This window comes from Cupressus sempervirens, chromosome 4 (assembly GCF_028749045.1).
Source record: "Cupressus sempervirens isolate cs-2001-9-10 chromosome 4, ASM2874904v1, whole genome shotgun sequence".
NCBI classification, from domain to species: Eukaryota; Viridiplantae; Streptophyta; class Pinopsida; order Cupressales; family Cupressaceae; genus Cupressus; species Cupressus sempervirens.
The window spans coordinates 915,376,859-915,393,845 of NC_143121.1; the positions used below are offsets into that span (position 1 = coordinate 915,376,859).

Sequence of the window (16,987 nt, forward strand, 5' to 3'; positions counted from 1 at the left end):
TCCTAATCTTTCTACATTAGATGGACTTGTACATCTTGTTGCAGAGACTGCCATGCAACATAATTTACTAGAAATTGCTTTGGAAAATTGGAATGCAACTCTTAAGATGATAATGGAGGTCAACAGTACATTTTTGGTGAAATATGGTATTACTCCTTAGCACCCTTTGACATAAGTGTCAAAAAGGGGGAGAAATAAAATAAAGGGGGAGATATAATAAGGGAGATATAACAAAGGGGGAGAATACTAAGTATTTCATCATTCTTTTTGAGAATAAAGGGGAAAGATTGTAGATAACCAAAAAGGGGAGATAAGAGATAAGACATAGTGTGGGGGAGATACAATGTTTTGGGAATTATATGGAAGGTAACATGAGTACAAAGTACAAAAATAGGGCAAAGACAAAGAGTATCAAATACATCAACACACGAATTTTGGTTGCAGGAATAAAATGGCACAATCAGCTCAGGGGGAGTTATAAGAATTTTAAGGTATATTGTTCCTTACAAAATTTTGAAATTTTGTATATATGTTGAACATATTGGATAATGTACTCATAAGGTCAGATAAATAATTCTTAGTTAAGTGTTTTTGACACTCATGTCAAAGGGGGAGATTTTTGGTCTCAGAATGGTTTTGACAATTTAGTGTTAACATACTTAACCAATTTTCATATAGAAGCTAAGTACACTACATATGCCAAGCCATAGTATGTGCTGAGCTAGATAGAACTACAACAATTGTCGAGTGATTTTTAGGTACCAAGCAATCTTCAGGTGTTGAGTGAAGATCAAGTGCCAAGTGACTTTAGGTGTCGAGTGAACCTATGAGTTGAGTGATATAAAGGTGCAGAGTCACAGTTGATGTCGAGCAAGCCAAAATACAATAGATGTCGAGCAAACTAGAATCATATATGTGCTAAGCACTAGTAATCCAGTATGTGTTGAGTAACAAAGAATCAACATATGAGTTTGTGCCTTCACAGACTCAGATGTAAACCATTTTTTGGGCCAACATAAGAGAATCTCGAAGATTAATATGGATAAGAATGAATCTTTTATATTTCCTATGCAATTAGCATGTAGCCAATAAGAAAAATTGAGAAGGCATGAAACCAATAAGAAAAGTGCAAGGAATGAGCAGGAAATAAAAATTCAATATGGATCATAGATCCATACCTAACCCTAAGTCTTGGATAACCTTAGAAGGAGGATGAAACCCCATTGTATGTGTGGAAGAGAGTAGTGTATGGGTAAACTATAGTGAAATTTAGAGTGAAGTGTAGAAAGATTTAGAGGAATAGAGTAGCATTGCAGTATCCAGTTGACTAGAATATAGCAAGGGAATTGAATAGATATCAGATCTTAGAGGATCAATATTAGAATGAGCAGATCAAGTGCCTAAATTCAGCAATCAAGGATTGTAAGCTATCAAGTTTATTTAGTCTAATGCTCTCTAATAATTGTATTAGAAGGAAAATCCTATGTTGATAGGTTAGCTTAACAACTAGGTTGTAGATCCTTTGAAGAGGTAATAAAATCCTTTAATAGGGTGATACTTCATGTAAAGTGTTTGTAAATCCTTTAAATAGGTCACTATTGAAATAGTGTAGAGCCTTTAATAGGGTAGACCATCAATAGTGTAAAGCCTTTAATTTTGTGGGTATCGTCCCCACCCCAGTTTTACCTTCTCATTTTGGAGGGTTTTTGGGTTACCAAAATTGGTGTTATGTGTTGTGATGCATGTGTTTACTTTATGGTCGTTTGATATGTTTACATGCATGCAATTTATGTTTAGTTAAAAAATTTTAAGGTTAAAGTGTGATACTTTAGATTCACACCCCCCCACCCCCCTCAAAAGTATACTTCCCATTTGATTATTCCAACATTCATTTCATAAAACTTGCCCTATTGGCCTTCAAGCTTTCACATGCTTGGAAAAAAAAAAAGTAATTCTTGATAACTTAGGGTTAACATCTAGGATGTCATCCCTAATTGTATAATTAATTATTCATAAACAAAATAATTCTTTAACCAATAATTCACCATTTACTATTATGCTCTGTTCTTTCATGTACATTATCTGTCTAGTAATTACCTCATATCTTGGTCCGTACTGCTCATATTGACTTGTGGGCTTAGACATGTAGTCCTCAGGCTCTATATTGTCCACATACCTAATTGTACATGTGCTGATATTAATTCATCTAATCATGCACATAAAAAATATTCTTGTATTGCCAGTGAAACTGTTTGATACTTGGACTATTTTCTATGTCTAACTGTGAAATACTTATTTGTACACTGTGCCTTCTTTTCCTGAGATATATGTTTCCATAAATGTGAACCCAATCATTATATCAAATTTTCTTACTTAGCCATATTACTAATAATCTCCCCCTTTGGCATTGATGGCAACATATGGAAAATTGGCAATGCCCCAAAAATATTGATAAAACCTCTCAAAATTGGCCTTTACAAAATTTTCAAAACTTCAAAATTCAAAACTATGGATCATCAATTTTATAACCATCTTTTCTTTAGTTACTTCTCTTCCTTTATATTGACATCATATACTATTTCTCCCCTTTTCATAACACTTATACAATTCTATACATTTATACTTCTTCTCCCTCTTACACTATATTCTATACAATTTTCCTTTTGCTTCTCTGCCTTTGACATTAATGACAAAGGTGTCAAAATCTTATATACATGTCAAAAATTTGTTACCTTTGATCAACTTGAGATTTTATAAAGATAATATGTAAAACTTGTCTTTAACAATTCAAATTCCTTCGTCCATGTGTTTCCAACTGCTTCAATAGTGCTAAGAAGTGCGCACAAGCCATAAGAGGCTACTTCTACAAAATTCATATATGTGTACAAAAATTCTCACATGAAGCCTTTGTTATCAAGAATTCATCCAATTTATTTTGTATAATGTTGACCTCAGCTTTCAGATGTTCCCTAAGTAAAGAGAACCTTTTGATTACCCTTTTCTTTTGTAGTTCAATGATTTTGATCTCATCACGAACTTTAGATATTGTGGACTCAAGATCTTTAATCATAGTGCTAGGATGCTACACTACTATTATCAATATCTAAAGTTCATTCAAATTTGAACTTATTTCATCATTTATGTCATTAACATAATTGTATGACATCATGCACTATCCATATAACTTCCTCCCTTCTTCAAAATATTTTCTCAACTTTTTGATGCTGGTGTCAAGGATCTATAAGTCATTCCTCACATTGCCACAAATGGTAGCAAAAAATTGTGCATCATGATTTATTTGGGCTTGTACAAATGCAATATCTAATAAAGTATTAGCTTCTTTATCAAACTCCCTCACCAATTCCTTTGCCCTTTGGTAAAAATCATGTTTTGTCACCTTAACCATGATTGTCCTTTGCAATTTCTTTAACACATTTCACAAGGTCTTCTCCAAGTTTCTGCCCTTCTAGTTCTTCTCTAATATTTTTCTTAGGGATGATAAGAATCCTTTCTAATCATCTTCATCATTTGATACAATGGAAAATTATGTTATAATGGGAGCTTTGTCTTTTACTAGTGCTGGTAGTTAAATATTTGCCACATGTTGAAATTTAACCTTGTCAAATTATGTTTCAAAATGCTTTAACTATGGTAAGAATGTTGTCTCCTACATTATAACCTTCCAATCATGCTCTAACTTTTCAGCTTCATTTTTCATTCTCTCTTCTACCTTTCTTGTTTCCTCTTCCTCTTTCCTTTTCTCCTCTTCTTTTATTTTCACCTCTTCTTCCTCCTTCTTTCTCTTTTCTTTTTCTTCTTCTTTTTGTCTTTTCTTCCTTTCTTCTTCTTATTTTTCCTATTTCTTCTTTCTCTTTTCATCTTCTTTCATCTTCTTTTCATCTTCCATTCTTTTATTTTCCTTTTCTTCATTCTCTCTTCATCTTTTTTCCTCTTTCTTCCTTTTATCTTCCTCTTCCTCTTTCTTCTAATTTGAACTGCAGTAGGTAGTAATATTGCCAACAATGCTAGTTCCATAATCCTTAAATTAATATTCTTATTTATCAACATTTTTTTGAGTACTATCCACTTGCATGTTTTCAGTAGCATGTTAGTGGATTTTCTTTAATAGTCATAGGGATTGCTCCCCCTAACTGTGCACTTTTATTCCTCAATAAGGGCTCAATACCTTTCATTATTCTCCTCATATTCTCATAATCATTATCTTCACAAAGCTTCTTAAATTTGTATCTTGGTCTCTCACTAACATCATAGACACTAGGGCTCTCCATTTTCTTGATTAAAATACTTCAAAAATCTAATTGATAAACTCACAAAATATCTAGTTTATGTGTAATTAGGGCTTCTTTTACTTTGTACTTGAAAACACTTCAATTCACCTTCAACTTTCTTTCTAATCACTCTCAAGAGCTCCTTAACTCTTCACACAATCAAATGGTACAAGAAGTCTTGTTCATGTAGAAGTTGATGAAAACCAAATTCACAACTTGCCAAGATCACCTGCATGTAAATAACCTGTCTAAGGGAAACCAAAGAAGGAAGAGGTGGAGCTTGGAAAAACTAAAGGGACTGAGAGAGAAGATATTGCAAACAAAGAAAAATGTATTGCTATACAATATGCTTTGAAAATGAGTTGAAAATACAATAGGAGAGCCTGAATATAAAGGCCTCTAAGAAGGCTTGTAGAACAAGTTAGAAAGCTCTAGGAGATAAGGTTGACAACTAAGCATACGTCCACAAAAGGTGGGATATCCTCAATCAAGGTGAGAAGATAAGTATGAATTAGATAGGAACAAACTCCCATGTTATCAACAACTCCTAGACTACAACTAATAAATAAAAGCACTAACCTAGGTAAACTTAAGTTAAAGCATAAATAATAATTATTTACTCTAACACGCCCCTTTAAGTGCAACTTAGGGGAATGCACTTAAACTTACAAAAGATAAGATGAAATTCATAATGGGTCTCATGAACTAGGCCATGTTAGGTACCCATATACAATGCAATGAAATGCAACCTCTGAAAATGGGGAAAGAGAGAATACCACATGGGACAAACCCTCCCCCAAAAAGAGGTAAGAAAACCTAGTGAAGGATTGAAGAAGCCTCCAACTAGTGGAATGTCCTAGAAAACATGAACAAAGAGAAGATCATGAAGAACATCAATGAAGCATGAAGAAGCCACAAACTTTGTCAGCAAGAAATTGCTGATCTGAAGAATCTCCATGGAAAATAGAAGGCATGAATTGAGAGTGTCTATATGGTAGATGATCCATCTCACTGAAATGCATAGGTAGCTAGCCACTGTAATTGCCTAGTATATAGGATCAAATACTGAATACAAAGCTCACACTATCAAACCATCAAACCAAGGAAGCATTAGAAACAACAGAATAACCCCCCATTAATGCAGACAAGGTGAGGTGATAGGCAGCTGAGAAAGTGGGTTGAAATCCTCTATAGAAAGAACCAAGAGCAACAAGAGAGAGGAAGAGGTACAAACACCTATAAAGGCATGTGGTATTGACACATCATGGGGCTAATGTCATGGAAGAGACACTCACTTAACAAAGGAAGAAGGAACAAAAATGACAACAACTAACTCCCCATGGTGCTTTATAAAATAGTGTGAGTACAACTATCTCAAAACAATGTTCATGAACCCGAAATGAAATAATGGCACTTTATCTTAGTGCATTTGCATAAAGATTCTTACAAATGATACAATGATCAAAAAAGAAAAAAAAGCTTATACAAAAGATAGTACAACCCAAAACAAAAGATCCCATGCCATGAAAATGATCCTCGGACCTAGAATGCCCAAGATATCCACCATAGAGAAAAAATGCCAAAAATATGATAAAAAGAGCATGGGGCAGAATCTAAAGGAAATGACAACATTTCTAAAAAGATGATAGAACTAGCTTTCCAAAAATATAATTCTTTAAAAAAAATGGAGATGGGACCTAGAAGAAAAGCTTGCCAAAGTGAAAAATAGAACATCTAATTTTAACTATAAAAATGAGCAAGAAACTGCATCAAAACCACAAAATACGTACACCAATGTCTTTGTCTCAGAACCAAATTTTTGGAACTTCTTTTGGATAAAAAAATTACCTTTGTATGCTCAAGTTATGGCCAAAAAATACAAGTAGGTAAAAAAAGGACCTAGAGTGCTTGCAAGTGTGTTGATGCAATGCTGACATCATGCTAATGTCAGTAATTCATGACCTTAAATTTGACAGCTTGATAGCTATCATGTCAAAAAAAGGACTACCATTTGGTAGCCACATGGCAGTAATGCTAACCTGGCAGTGCTGACATGGCAGGGGCCACGTGGCAGATGCCAATGTGGCACCCATGCCAAGTAGTAGTTCCAAAACTTGCCAATAGTGGACAATAAGTATAAGTGGCAGTGGGGTTGTAGCTACTAGCGGTAGTAGTGATAGAGTTATAGAAGTAGGAAAAGGTAGTGACAGAGCTACGAAATAGGGTGGTGCTGCTGGGAAAGGTGGTGGGCCAGTTGAGCAGTGGTGGTTGGGGAGCGGTGGCTAAGTTTCGGCTACATCACAGTTGCATTATCGGCAGTGACAGTTCCTGGATGGTGCATGGGTGGGGCCATGGTGGTGCGATGGTGGTCACTGGGTGGCCCTATGATTTTTTATTTTTTTTGCAATAAATGTAAGAAAACTCATCTGTACGGCCTCTCTGGGGGGCTAAATTTTTTTCCTTGATGCTACGAAAGCCAAAATTCAAAAATCTCATATGAATGTTGACTATAACAGGCCTTTTAAACTTAATTGAAACATTTGTTTAGGCCCAAAGTACTTTGAAAAAATGCTCTTCCCCTAGATTGAAGAAAAAAATCATAAAAAAATTAGGGTTTGTGTCTCCGAATCATGCCTTCAAAAATCCTTTAGCCAAGAAGTAGCAAGGAGGCTCTAATACCATGTAGAAGTTGATGAAAGCCAAATTCATAGCTTGCCAAGATCACATGTATGCAAATAACCTATCGAAGGGAAACTAAAGAAGGAAGAGGTGGATCTTGGAAAAACTAAATGGACTGAGAGAGAAGATATTGCAAATAAAGAAAAATGTATTGCTATACAATATACCTTGAAAATGAGTTCAAAATACAATAGGAGAGCCCAAATATAAAGGCCTCTAGGAAGCTTGTAGAACAAGCTAGAAAGCTCTAGGAGATAAGGTTGACAACTAAGAATACATCCACAAAAGGTGGGATATCCTTGATCAAGGTGAGAAGATAAGTATGACTTAGATAGGAACAAACTCCCACATTGTTAATAACTCCTAGACTACAACTAATAAATAAAAGCATTAACCTAAGTAAACTTAACTAAAAGCGTAATTAATAATTATTTACTCTAACAATTCAAATCCCTTAAATATTTTCAAATTGAACTTTAGATTTATTGTGCGACCATTCAATTTGCAAAAAATTATCTCTGTTAATCAGTAAACTCATTTTCATGCATACATCTTCATGTGATCTCCAAATGACATGCAATCTTAACTAGAGCTTCCTCTCGACTTTTTGTACCACATATTAACTTCACAATTTCCAACTCAATCTTTGAACTCATTTATGTCCTTGTGATGCTTGATTCTTAATGTAAAATCTTAATTCAAATAAGATAAATCACATATAATTGCTGAATTTAATCTTTCATCAGGTGCATCAAAATATTGTTCTTCCAATACCACATGTAAGCTTGATGGATCTTTTTATTTTATTAAACTTATTTGAATTCTTCAACATGTTCTCTAAGTTCATCTTTCTGACTATTTTTGTCACTATCATTCCTTCTAACATTTATGTTATTGTTCCTTCTAAAATTTGGATTCTTATTGATATTCTTCATATCCATTCTACAAAATCTTGCAATGTGACTAGAGTTGTTACATAACTGACATATAGGTGTACTCCTTTGATTAGGTCCATTTTGATTAACTAGTACTCTATAATTCCCAGTAATGTGCCTAAAGTTTTTACACTTGTAACACACAATATTGCTCCTTGTTCCATTTGATCTTTCTCCTTCATTAGATCTACTTGAGGATCACCTTCTTTCATTACTTATAGGGTTAGTATCCCTAAACATTCTACTATTTATATTATTACTATCAAACTTAGGTTTCTTACAATCAACTACTTTATGACCAAAACCATGACAATTATAATAATATAAATTAGTAATAGGTTTGAATGAATTACATGTGCAATCTCTCTTCATATGACCAACTTCAATACATTTAAAGCATCTACCTTTGAATCTACACCTTACCTCCTTAGGTTATTTAAGTTGCTCTATTTTCTTACATTCATCACTTTTCTCAAGTTCACTTACTGGCTCAAATTCTTTAGGTACCTCTTTTGATTTATTTGGTTCAATCTCATTTTGATCATTCTTCTTAGGTCAGGGGTTTCGACAACTAGATATGGTTCCTTTCTTGCTTCAAATTTCTTTGTTGATTTTTCTCCAATAAAATATACAAGAACAATCTTATCATAGGAACGTCTCTAATAATATAGTTGCTTATCAATTTTCTCACTACTATAATATAAATTCTCTAACTATTGCCTATCTTGGATTAATTCCTCTTTCACAATAGTATTTTATTTATCAAGTTCTACATGCTCTATTTTTATGGAATCATGTTCAAATATCCCTTTTATAAGATGGGATCTTAGGTCTACATTTTTGAATTTTGGATCTGATTCAATCTTTCTATAATATTTCCATAGACCTAGCTTTGGTTGAACTATCTTCAATTCATGCTTCAAAATCTCATTTTCTTTCTTTAAGGTTGCTATCTCATCACTATCTTTTGTTTGTTCTCTAGGTTCTTTTTTGAATTTGAGATGATCAATTTTTTCTTTCAACTTTCCATTGTAGTCTTTTGCATCTTCATACCATTCTTTCAGATTATCTCTTTATTTAGTAAGAAGATCAATCTTCTCAAGGGCTTCTTCAAGATTTGTTTGTAACTATTCCATATTCATAGGGATGTTTAAGCTCTAATACCAATTGTTAGAAATAGGTAAACTTAGGGGGGTGCTGAGGGGGGGGGGGGGGGGTGGGGTGGGTGAATTGGTATTCTATAAACTTTTTCCTACAAATGAATATTGTTAATTACATTATAACATGCATATGAAGGTAAAATAACAATGTTGAGCAATAATAATAACCATACACAAAGAGTGCTCATAACACCATATCTTGTTAACTAGGGAAAACTGTGGTGGGTATGCTACCCAATAAATGACCCACTAAACAAAAGTATCATGTTAAGGATGTTGAACCTGTTAGGAGTCTATTAAATACATATAATGTCTCGGTCCTTGTTAGAGGGCTAGGCCCTATTAAAAGCTATTGGAATTACAATGGGAAAGGTAAGCTTCTAAAGGGGGGGGGGGGGGGGGGGTGTGAATCAGTAGTTTAAACTTGGACCCATAAAATTTTCAACATGCATCCATCTCATACATTCGATGAATAACATATAGAACATGCACATCTAAATCATGGAAACACAAATAAGTAATCACACACATATGACACTACATATGATTACCCATAAATCCTCCATGTGAGAAGGTAAAACTGGGGTGGGGATGACACCCAAAAATATTCACTACTGTAGCAATAAAGTGCATCCAATAAAGGTTACCATGTTTTGATCATGAAGCATGATCTACCCTATGCAAGGTCTACCCTATTAAAGGCTTACAAAGATTATTAGCTCTCACCTTGTTAGATGATTTCAACACCCTATTTGAAGTGTTCTTGGTTAAAGGACTTTAACTTACAACTAAGTAAGCACCCTATTAAAGGATTTCATACAGCCTTTTACAACTACTCTATTAAGAGATTTAATTGAAACCACCCATTAGAATGTCTCAACATAGTTCTTGCGGTTAGCACTTGCTTTCCTAATAACAAATCATCTCTAAAAAATGTCTTCTTTATCCTTCTTGATCAAATGTCTCTTTGTTGTATACTTTTTCTTATCCTCTATTCTACTTTAACTAGTTCTATAATGTAGTTTCACTTCATAACTTCTAAGTCATCATGAATTCTCTATTTCCCTATGCAAACTATCTTTTTCACTCCTTCAACATTCTCTCACATACTCTCTTAAATTTTAGGGTTTGTCCTCCTTAAGAAGACTTTGGTGACTTAGTGTTAGGTATGAATCTATGACTAAGATTCATCCATTTTCCCACTTAATCCTTCCCATTTTATGATTAGTTGCATGTTATTGCATAGGGAATCCAAATAGAGATTCATCCTTATCTCCAAAATATCAAAATTCAATCTTAAGTTGGCTCAAAAATGGTTTACATAGTTATTTGTTCCTTTACAGACAAATATGTCAAATTGATTTACTTGACATCTAAAGTCTTTGACGCTCAGCACACACTAATTTTTTTGTTGTGACTCGACACCTGTATTGCTCAGCATGCACTATTTACTTTGCTTATGTATTACTTGGCTCCTATGTTACTTAGCATATACTACCTACTTGGCACTTGGGTGACTCGACACATGAGTGGATTGATACTCACTATGACTCAACATGGTCTATTATTTATATGTTTTTCTTGACATGTACTATTAGTTTGGCATGAACTAAGTAAATGACTTTAGTGTGTTGATACTCACTTGTCAAAAAAATTTGAGATCAACAATCTCCCCCTTTGACATGAGTGGAAAAAATACTTGAGAATACATTATCATCCTTAATTTATAAGCATAACATATCTCAACTTAGATTATATACAAAACTTCAAAATGTCAAAATTCTATAAGAACTTGTATACCTCAAAAGTTGATAACTCCCCCTAAGTTGATAAGTCTATTCTATAACCAAAATTTTTTACTCTTTCTAAGTAAATGTGTCTCTATTGATACAGTTTGATTTCATGCTCTTTTTCATCTGATATCTCTTATTTCATTCTCCCCTTTTTCTCTATTGATCTCAATTTCTTCAAAAATATATCTCTCCCTTTCATTTAGTCTCCCCCTTTTCAATCTTTCTCCCTTTCTTTTAGTCTTCCCCTTTTCAATCTCCCCCTTTTGACAATATATATTATCTCCCCCTTTTTGACACTTATGTCAAGGGGCTATATACTTATTGTGTGTTTTTCTAGAAAATATTTATGGACATCTAATATTATCTTGAGGGTTGCATCCCAATTATCACATTCAACATCCGATGACTTGATTTGGATGGCAAGCTTGATAGCAAGGTGGACTAGACCATCTACAGTAGAAAGATTGGGGTCTTTTTTTAGTAGAGTTTCAACATAGCCTAGCTCCTCATGTAAAATTTCCATATGTGGGTGAGAGTTTCTTGGATGCTAGTTAGTTTGGCTCTTATGTTAGTGTAGTGCTTCTCATGTTTGTAGTATGTACCTTGTCTATTTTTGATTCAAGAGATACTTGATACTCTTTTTAAGTTTCTTGAGATGACCCGAGGGTCAGATGTTATACTTGGACTCAGTACATTGATGCTTTACTTCTATACTATTCAATTTATCATATTTTCATGTTGATGCTATTTTGAGATGATAGTAGATCTATGATGATATCTAGTTATATGATGTATTGGACATATTTGCTGATTATGTTATGAGATGGATTCTATGCTATGGGTATTTACTTCATTTATGTTCTTTACACTTTATATGAATGTGAGTGATGTAAATGGATTAATTGGTTAATTAATGTTTAAATTGCTATGGCTATTATATTATATGCAATTGCACTTGATCGTGTATTTTAGTGTGCAAGAATTATATCCTTGGCAGTGGCACATGGAGTTAGTGATTCAGCTGTTCATGTTTACCAATGTCATCCTTGTATGGTTGACGTATCTTTATTTTAGTTATGTTAATTAAAACCTTTCAGTGATTAGTAAATTCGAACTTGTCTGCATTATGTGATTAGACCAATGAGTGTGTCTATGCATTTAAAAGTTCACATTTGTTACAAAAGTGTTAAGTGATTTTATGTGATTTTGGGTTTTTAGGTTTTAAATCTTTTCAAATTTAATTTTGGCAACTTTTCCTTAGGTGAATTTCTATTATGGATAATAACCTTTTTTCATTTGGGTCGATTCAGAGTTTAACTACTCTAGCTAGCTATTTTCCATAATCGACTATTCACTCAAAATGAATAAATATTGGAAAAGTGAATTCATTTACTCACTTCTCACATTTTGACAATTGAATTTGGAGAGAAAATTTGGAAATCCTCTTCTGAAGGATTATTATTTTGTTCATTGTGGGAGCTGTGAGCATGGGATCTTTGTGAGGTTGGTCTTGTTGGATTTAGCTTGAGGAGTTCTTTCTTTGCCGTCAATTTTAGTAGTTTTAGCAGATTATTTATTTTATTTTGTGGGTTTCAATTTCGGCCCCATTTTTTGTTAGGTCCCATTTTAATGTTTTTGCTCCATTTATGCTTTCATTTCTTCTAGCAGTATTTTAGGAGGTTAAGAACTAGTGTCCCCCTCTATTTCTGTTTGCTAGTTCTGCCCGGTTGGTCAAGTATGAACGTTTTTCCTATTTTTGGGATGGGGGTTTGAGATTTTGAGCCATTATGCTAGCCATTTTTGCATATGATGTCTGATTTTATTTATTTTTGGATTTTTAGGGTTTTTGCACCCAAAAGAAAAATGGTTTTGAATTTCAAATTTTTCCAAATTTGGGGTTTTTACCTCATTTTGCATGTCACCCTATTTTCTTGAGTTTTCTTGGCACAATGTGGTTCATGGACCTGGATGATTCGTTGGATATCAGTCAAACCACTTTTGCATCTTTTGTTGCATTGGGATGCATGATGCATCCATCCTCTCAATTCTATTTTGATTGAGGGATTTTCTGCTTTGTGTTCTTGTCCAGTCCTTTTGGTATGATCTTTGCGATGGTGGTGTGCCACACATGAGTACATCTATCAAGTGACCTGTGAGGCTCGATATTTCATGGTACTTCTAAAAGTTGTGATCATTTGGGGATGGGTTGGGAATTTTCATGCCTATGGGCACTCATTATTGGATGAGCATGGGTAGGGTAGGGTAGCATATGAAGGGGGGTTCTACCTCATATCTTGGTGATCATTGTGCCCAGAGGGTTGGCGAAGGAATCTTTAATTAAGTGATAATTAAATAAAATACTAGGTTGTAATAAACTTAAGATAATAAAAGATTTGGGGTGCTAGAGAATTTTCGTTGAGGGATGTTGAATCTACACAAGTCCTAGCTTGGGCCTTTTGATGCCAAGTGACTCTCCATGATGTTAGTCCCTACATAGTAGTCCATTGAGATGTTTGACCAGGACCTATAGTTATGCATTGTCTATGCCTTGGATTCAGTCATCATACTGCTTGGCATGAGTGTTAGCCATGGATGTTTGTTTTGCATGTGTTTGTGGTTGGATCATTATCTCCATTAGCATGGTAGGTGTGGACCTACGGGTGGCATGTGGTTGGGAGGCATAGCTACCTACACCACTACTAGGGATCGGTGTACAAAAATGGTTTTGCATCCTAGTGCGACTGTTGCTAGATGTGTCACTTGGTACTTCAGATTACAGAGTATGCTTTCTTGTGATTATGCTTTCATTGGGATGCCATTTATCATGTTTAGTTGATGTAGTTTTAATGCATTCCTTATTATGATTTTTAGCATGTGGTAGGTGATGTTATCTTTTTGCAAGTTTATCTTATGCTTACTATTAGCATGTTAGATTTTCTTCTGCTTATATTGTAGCATGTTTAGTAGAGGTGTCCCTATCATGATAGTACCAATGATCTGGTCAATGGCTTGGGATGTTATGTGCAGGGGGGATGGCTAGGGCTCACAATGGTCTTATGATGCCATTGATGATTGGGAGGAGCTGCGTTCCTAGTTTGGTTGTTTTTTACATCATGATGTTAATTATGCTTAATGTGATGTTGTTTTCAGTTCACTGTGATGTTTCCCTTCTATTCTTCCCTTTTCTATTGATTAGATGGTTAGACATTATTTCTAGTTTTTCATCTTTTAGCTTTGGTTCGGGTGTTCTCACCTCAAAATGTGTATCCAGTACTCCCCAGTGTGGAGGAACTTCATTTCATGGTTTTCTTAGCTTTTGATTACTTTTTTTGTGTGCATGCTGATTTGTGTTCTCGTGCAAGATTGCACTTTTTTACGCAAGGATGCAAGTCTTTGCACAAGACTGTGCACTTCTTCGCATGAGGCTATGCACTTCTTCGCTTGAAATTTTGTAGTCCTATATTTTAGCGTGAAAAATAGGGGCTATTTAGGCTTGTCAGGAAAAAGTTTGGAAGTTGGTTTTGGATACCCTTTTGGGTTTTTTACCTTCCTAGTTCAAAATAAATTTCCTAAGGGGTTTAAAGTTTAAGTATAAGTTGATTATACTTAAGATATATTTTAATAGATGTGATGATTCATTTGAGATAGGTTCCAGACCTTTGCAGGCCAAGATAAAGATTCTAGAAATTTTAGGGCTTCAGGATTTTAGACTTAGCCAATTTTTAGGAGTCAACGTTTGTCTTCAGCTTGGTTGATCTCATATGTTTTCTTTATGTTTTGTTTGGTAGTGGCATTTGGAGATCCTTTGGTGTGAGGTTGTTTGTTATCTTTTGTTGCGATCCTTTTTATCTATGTAGGTTGTTATCTTGTGCACTTACACTTGGTTTAAAAAAAAAATTGCTTGTATTTCATCCTTGTTTCCAAGAAACTCCAGGCAAGGCATTATAGTTAGCCTCATCTATTGTCAATATAGCTAACTGACTCTGTGTTTGAAGGAATTTCCTAAAATGTTTCTCACTCTAAGATAGATTCATGGGTAGTTTTGCACCTGATGTAGTGATTTGGCTTTCCATACTTAGAATGTGATTTCTAGTTTCTTGGGCAAAGAGCGAGGGATTGCACAATTTCATGTACAATGAGAATATTTTCTCAAGTATCTTCTTCACATCCTCAACCTTAGTTGCCAATGCAACTTGTGTTAATGCTATATCATTAGATATTTTTTCATTCACCTTGTTTTGGAACTTCTTTTCTGACCATTCAAGTAATTTTGCATTTTTATCTAGGTCTTCATTACTAACCTTTTCCACTATATTTTTTAGCTATTTCATTAGTGGCTTGGCCTCATTAGTGTTGGAGTTGAGGAAAGCCAACTCCAAAGACGCCAAGATCACCTGCATGCGAAACCTGTCAAAGAGAAGCCATAGAAGGGGAGGAGCATGGAGCATGGGCAAAAACCCTAAACGGACATGAGAGACATCATGAATGCAAACACAATAAGAAATGTATTTACAATAATGTGATGTTGTTATTATGTGATATGATACAAAGAGGAGAGCTCGAATATAAAGAGCTCATGGAAGCTTGAAGAACAAGCTGGAAGGTGGTAGAAGATAAGTGTGACAACTAGAAGGGAACAAACTCCCGTGTTGTCAACAACTAACCACTACATGCATTAAATATAAAATATTAAATAAACGCATGACCTAAGTAAGCTTAAGCAATAGAATAAATAATTAAATATTAATTATTTACTCTAACACCCCCCCTTAAGTGCAACTTAGGGAAATGCCTTAAGCTCACAAAGCTAAGATGAATGCATAATGGGTCCCGGCAACGAGGCCATTTTAGGTACCCATGTACAATGCAAGAAAATGCAACCTCTGTAAGCAGGGAAAGAGAGAAAACCACATGGGAAAAACCCTCCCCTAAAAAGAGGTAAGAACCCAGTGAAGAGATGAAGAAGTCTCCAACTAGGGAAATTGTCCCCTAAAATAGGAACAAAGAGTGATCATGAAGAAGCAGCATCACTGAAGCATGAAGAAGTCGCAAATCTGCCAAACTGCTGATCTGAAGAAACCTCCATGGGAGAAGAAGGCACAAACTGAGCATGTCTATATGGTAGATTATCCATCTCACTGAAATGCATAGGTAGCCAGCCATTGCAATCACCTTGTATATAGGATCAACCACTGAATACATAGTTCACTCTATCGAACCATCGAACCATGGATGCATTAGAACACAGCATAACCCCCCCTTAATGCAGAAGGGGTGTGATGACAGGCAACTGAGAAGGTGAGCCAAAATCTCCTGCAAACGAACCAAGAACGAGGAGAGAGGGAAAGAGGTACAGACACCGATAAAGACACGGTCTAACTGACTCTGCATGGGGCTAATGTCATGGAAGGGACACTCACTTGACAAAGGGAGAATGCCTAAAACAACAAACAAATAATCCCCCCCATTGTGCTTTATGAAATAGTGCATGCACAGATGACTCAAAACAACGTTCATGACTCCCAGAAATGCAAAAGTGACACTTTATCTCAGTGCGAAACAAAAAAAGTGCTTTAAAAAGATAGCTACAATGATCAGAACTAAAAAAGAGCTAAACCAAAAGAAAGTACAGCAAAAAAGAAAGCAAACCATGCCAGGAAAATGATCCTCGGGCCTAAAATACTCAAAATATCCACCATAGAGAAAAAATGCCAAAACTATGATAGAAAGAGAAGAGGCCAAAAACAAAGAAAAAAGACTACTTTTCTGAAAAGAACACAGAACCAGCTTTCCAGAAATATAAAGTTTTCAAAAAACTGACATGGGATGTAAAAGATATGCATGCCGGAGTCAAAAATAGGACTTTGGACTTCAACAGTAAAAATAAGCAATAAAAAAGCATCAAAACCAAAAAATACCTACACCAAAATCTCCGTCTTGGAACCAGCTTTCCGGCGCTTCTTTCGGATCGGAAAAATACCTCCGTATGCAAGAGTTATGGCCAAAAAACCACAAGTAGGTCCAAAACCAAATCAAGAGAGGTGCAAGGTAGGTTGATGACATCGCGCTGACGTCAGCAAGTCATGCGATTAAATTTGACGGCTTGGAGGCCGTCGCCGCAAAAAAATGCC

At 35.0% G+C, this 16,987-nt stretch overlaps 1 protein-coding gene across 1 annotated transcript in view; it reads right to left on the minus strand.

The window, feature by feature from the left end:
* LOC149564384 (U-box domain-containing protein 30-like) overlaps positions 1-4,289 on the minus strand; it is a 47,327-nt gene extending 43,038 nt beyond the window's left edge. The window contains exon 1 of the mRNA XM_089828340.1: positions 4,187-4,289. Coding sequence (XP_089684466.1) covers positions 4,187-4,289 — 103 coding nt within the window. The remainder of the gene's footprint in view (positions 1-4,186) is intronic.
* Between the last annotated feature and the right edge of the window lie 12,698 nt (positions 4,290-16,987).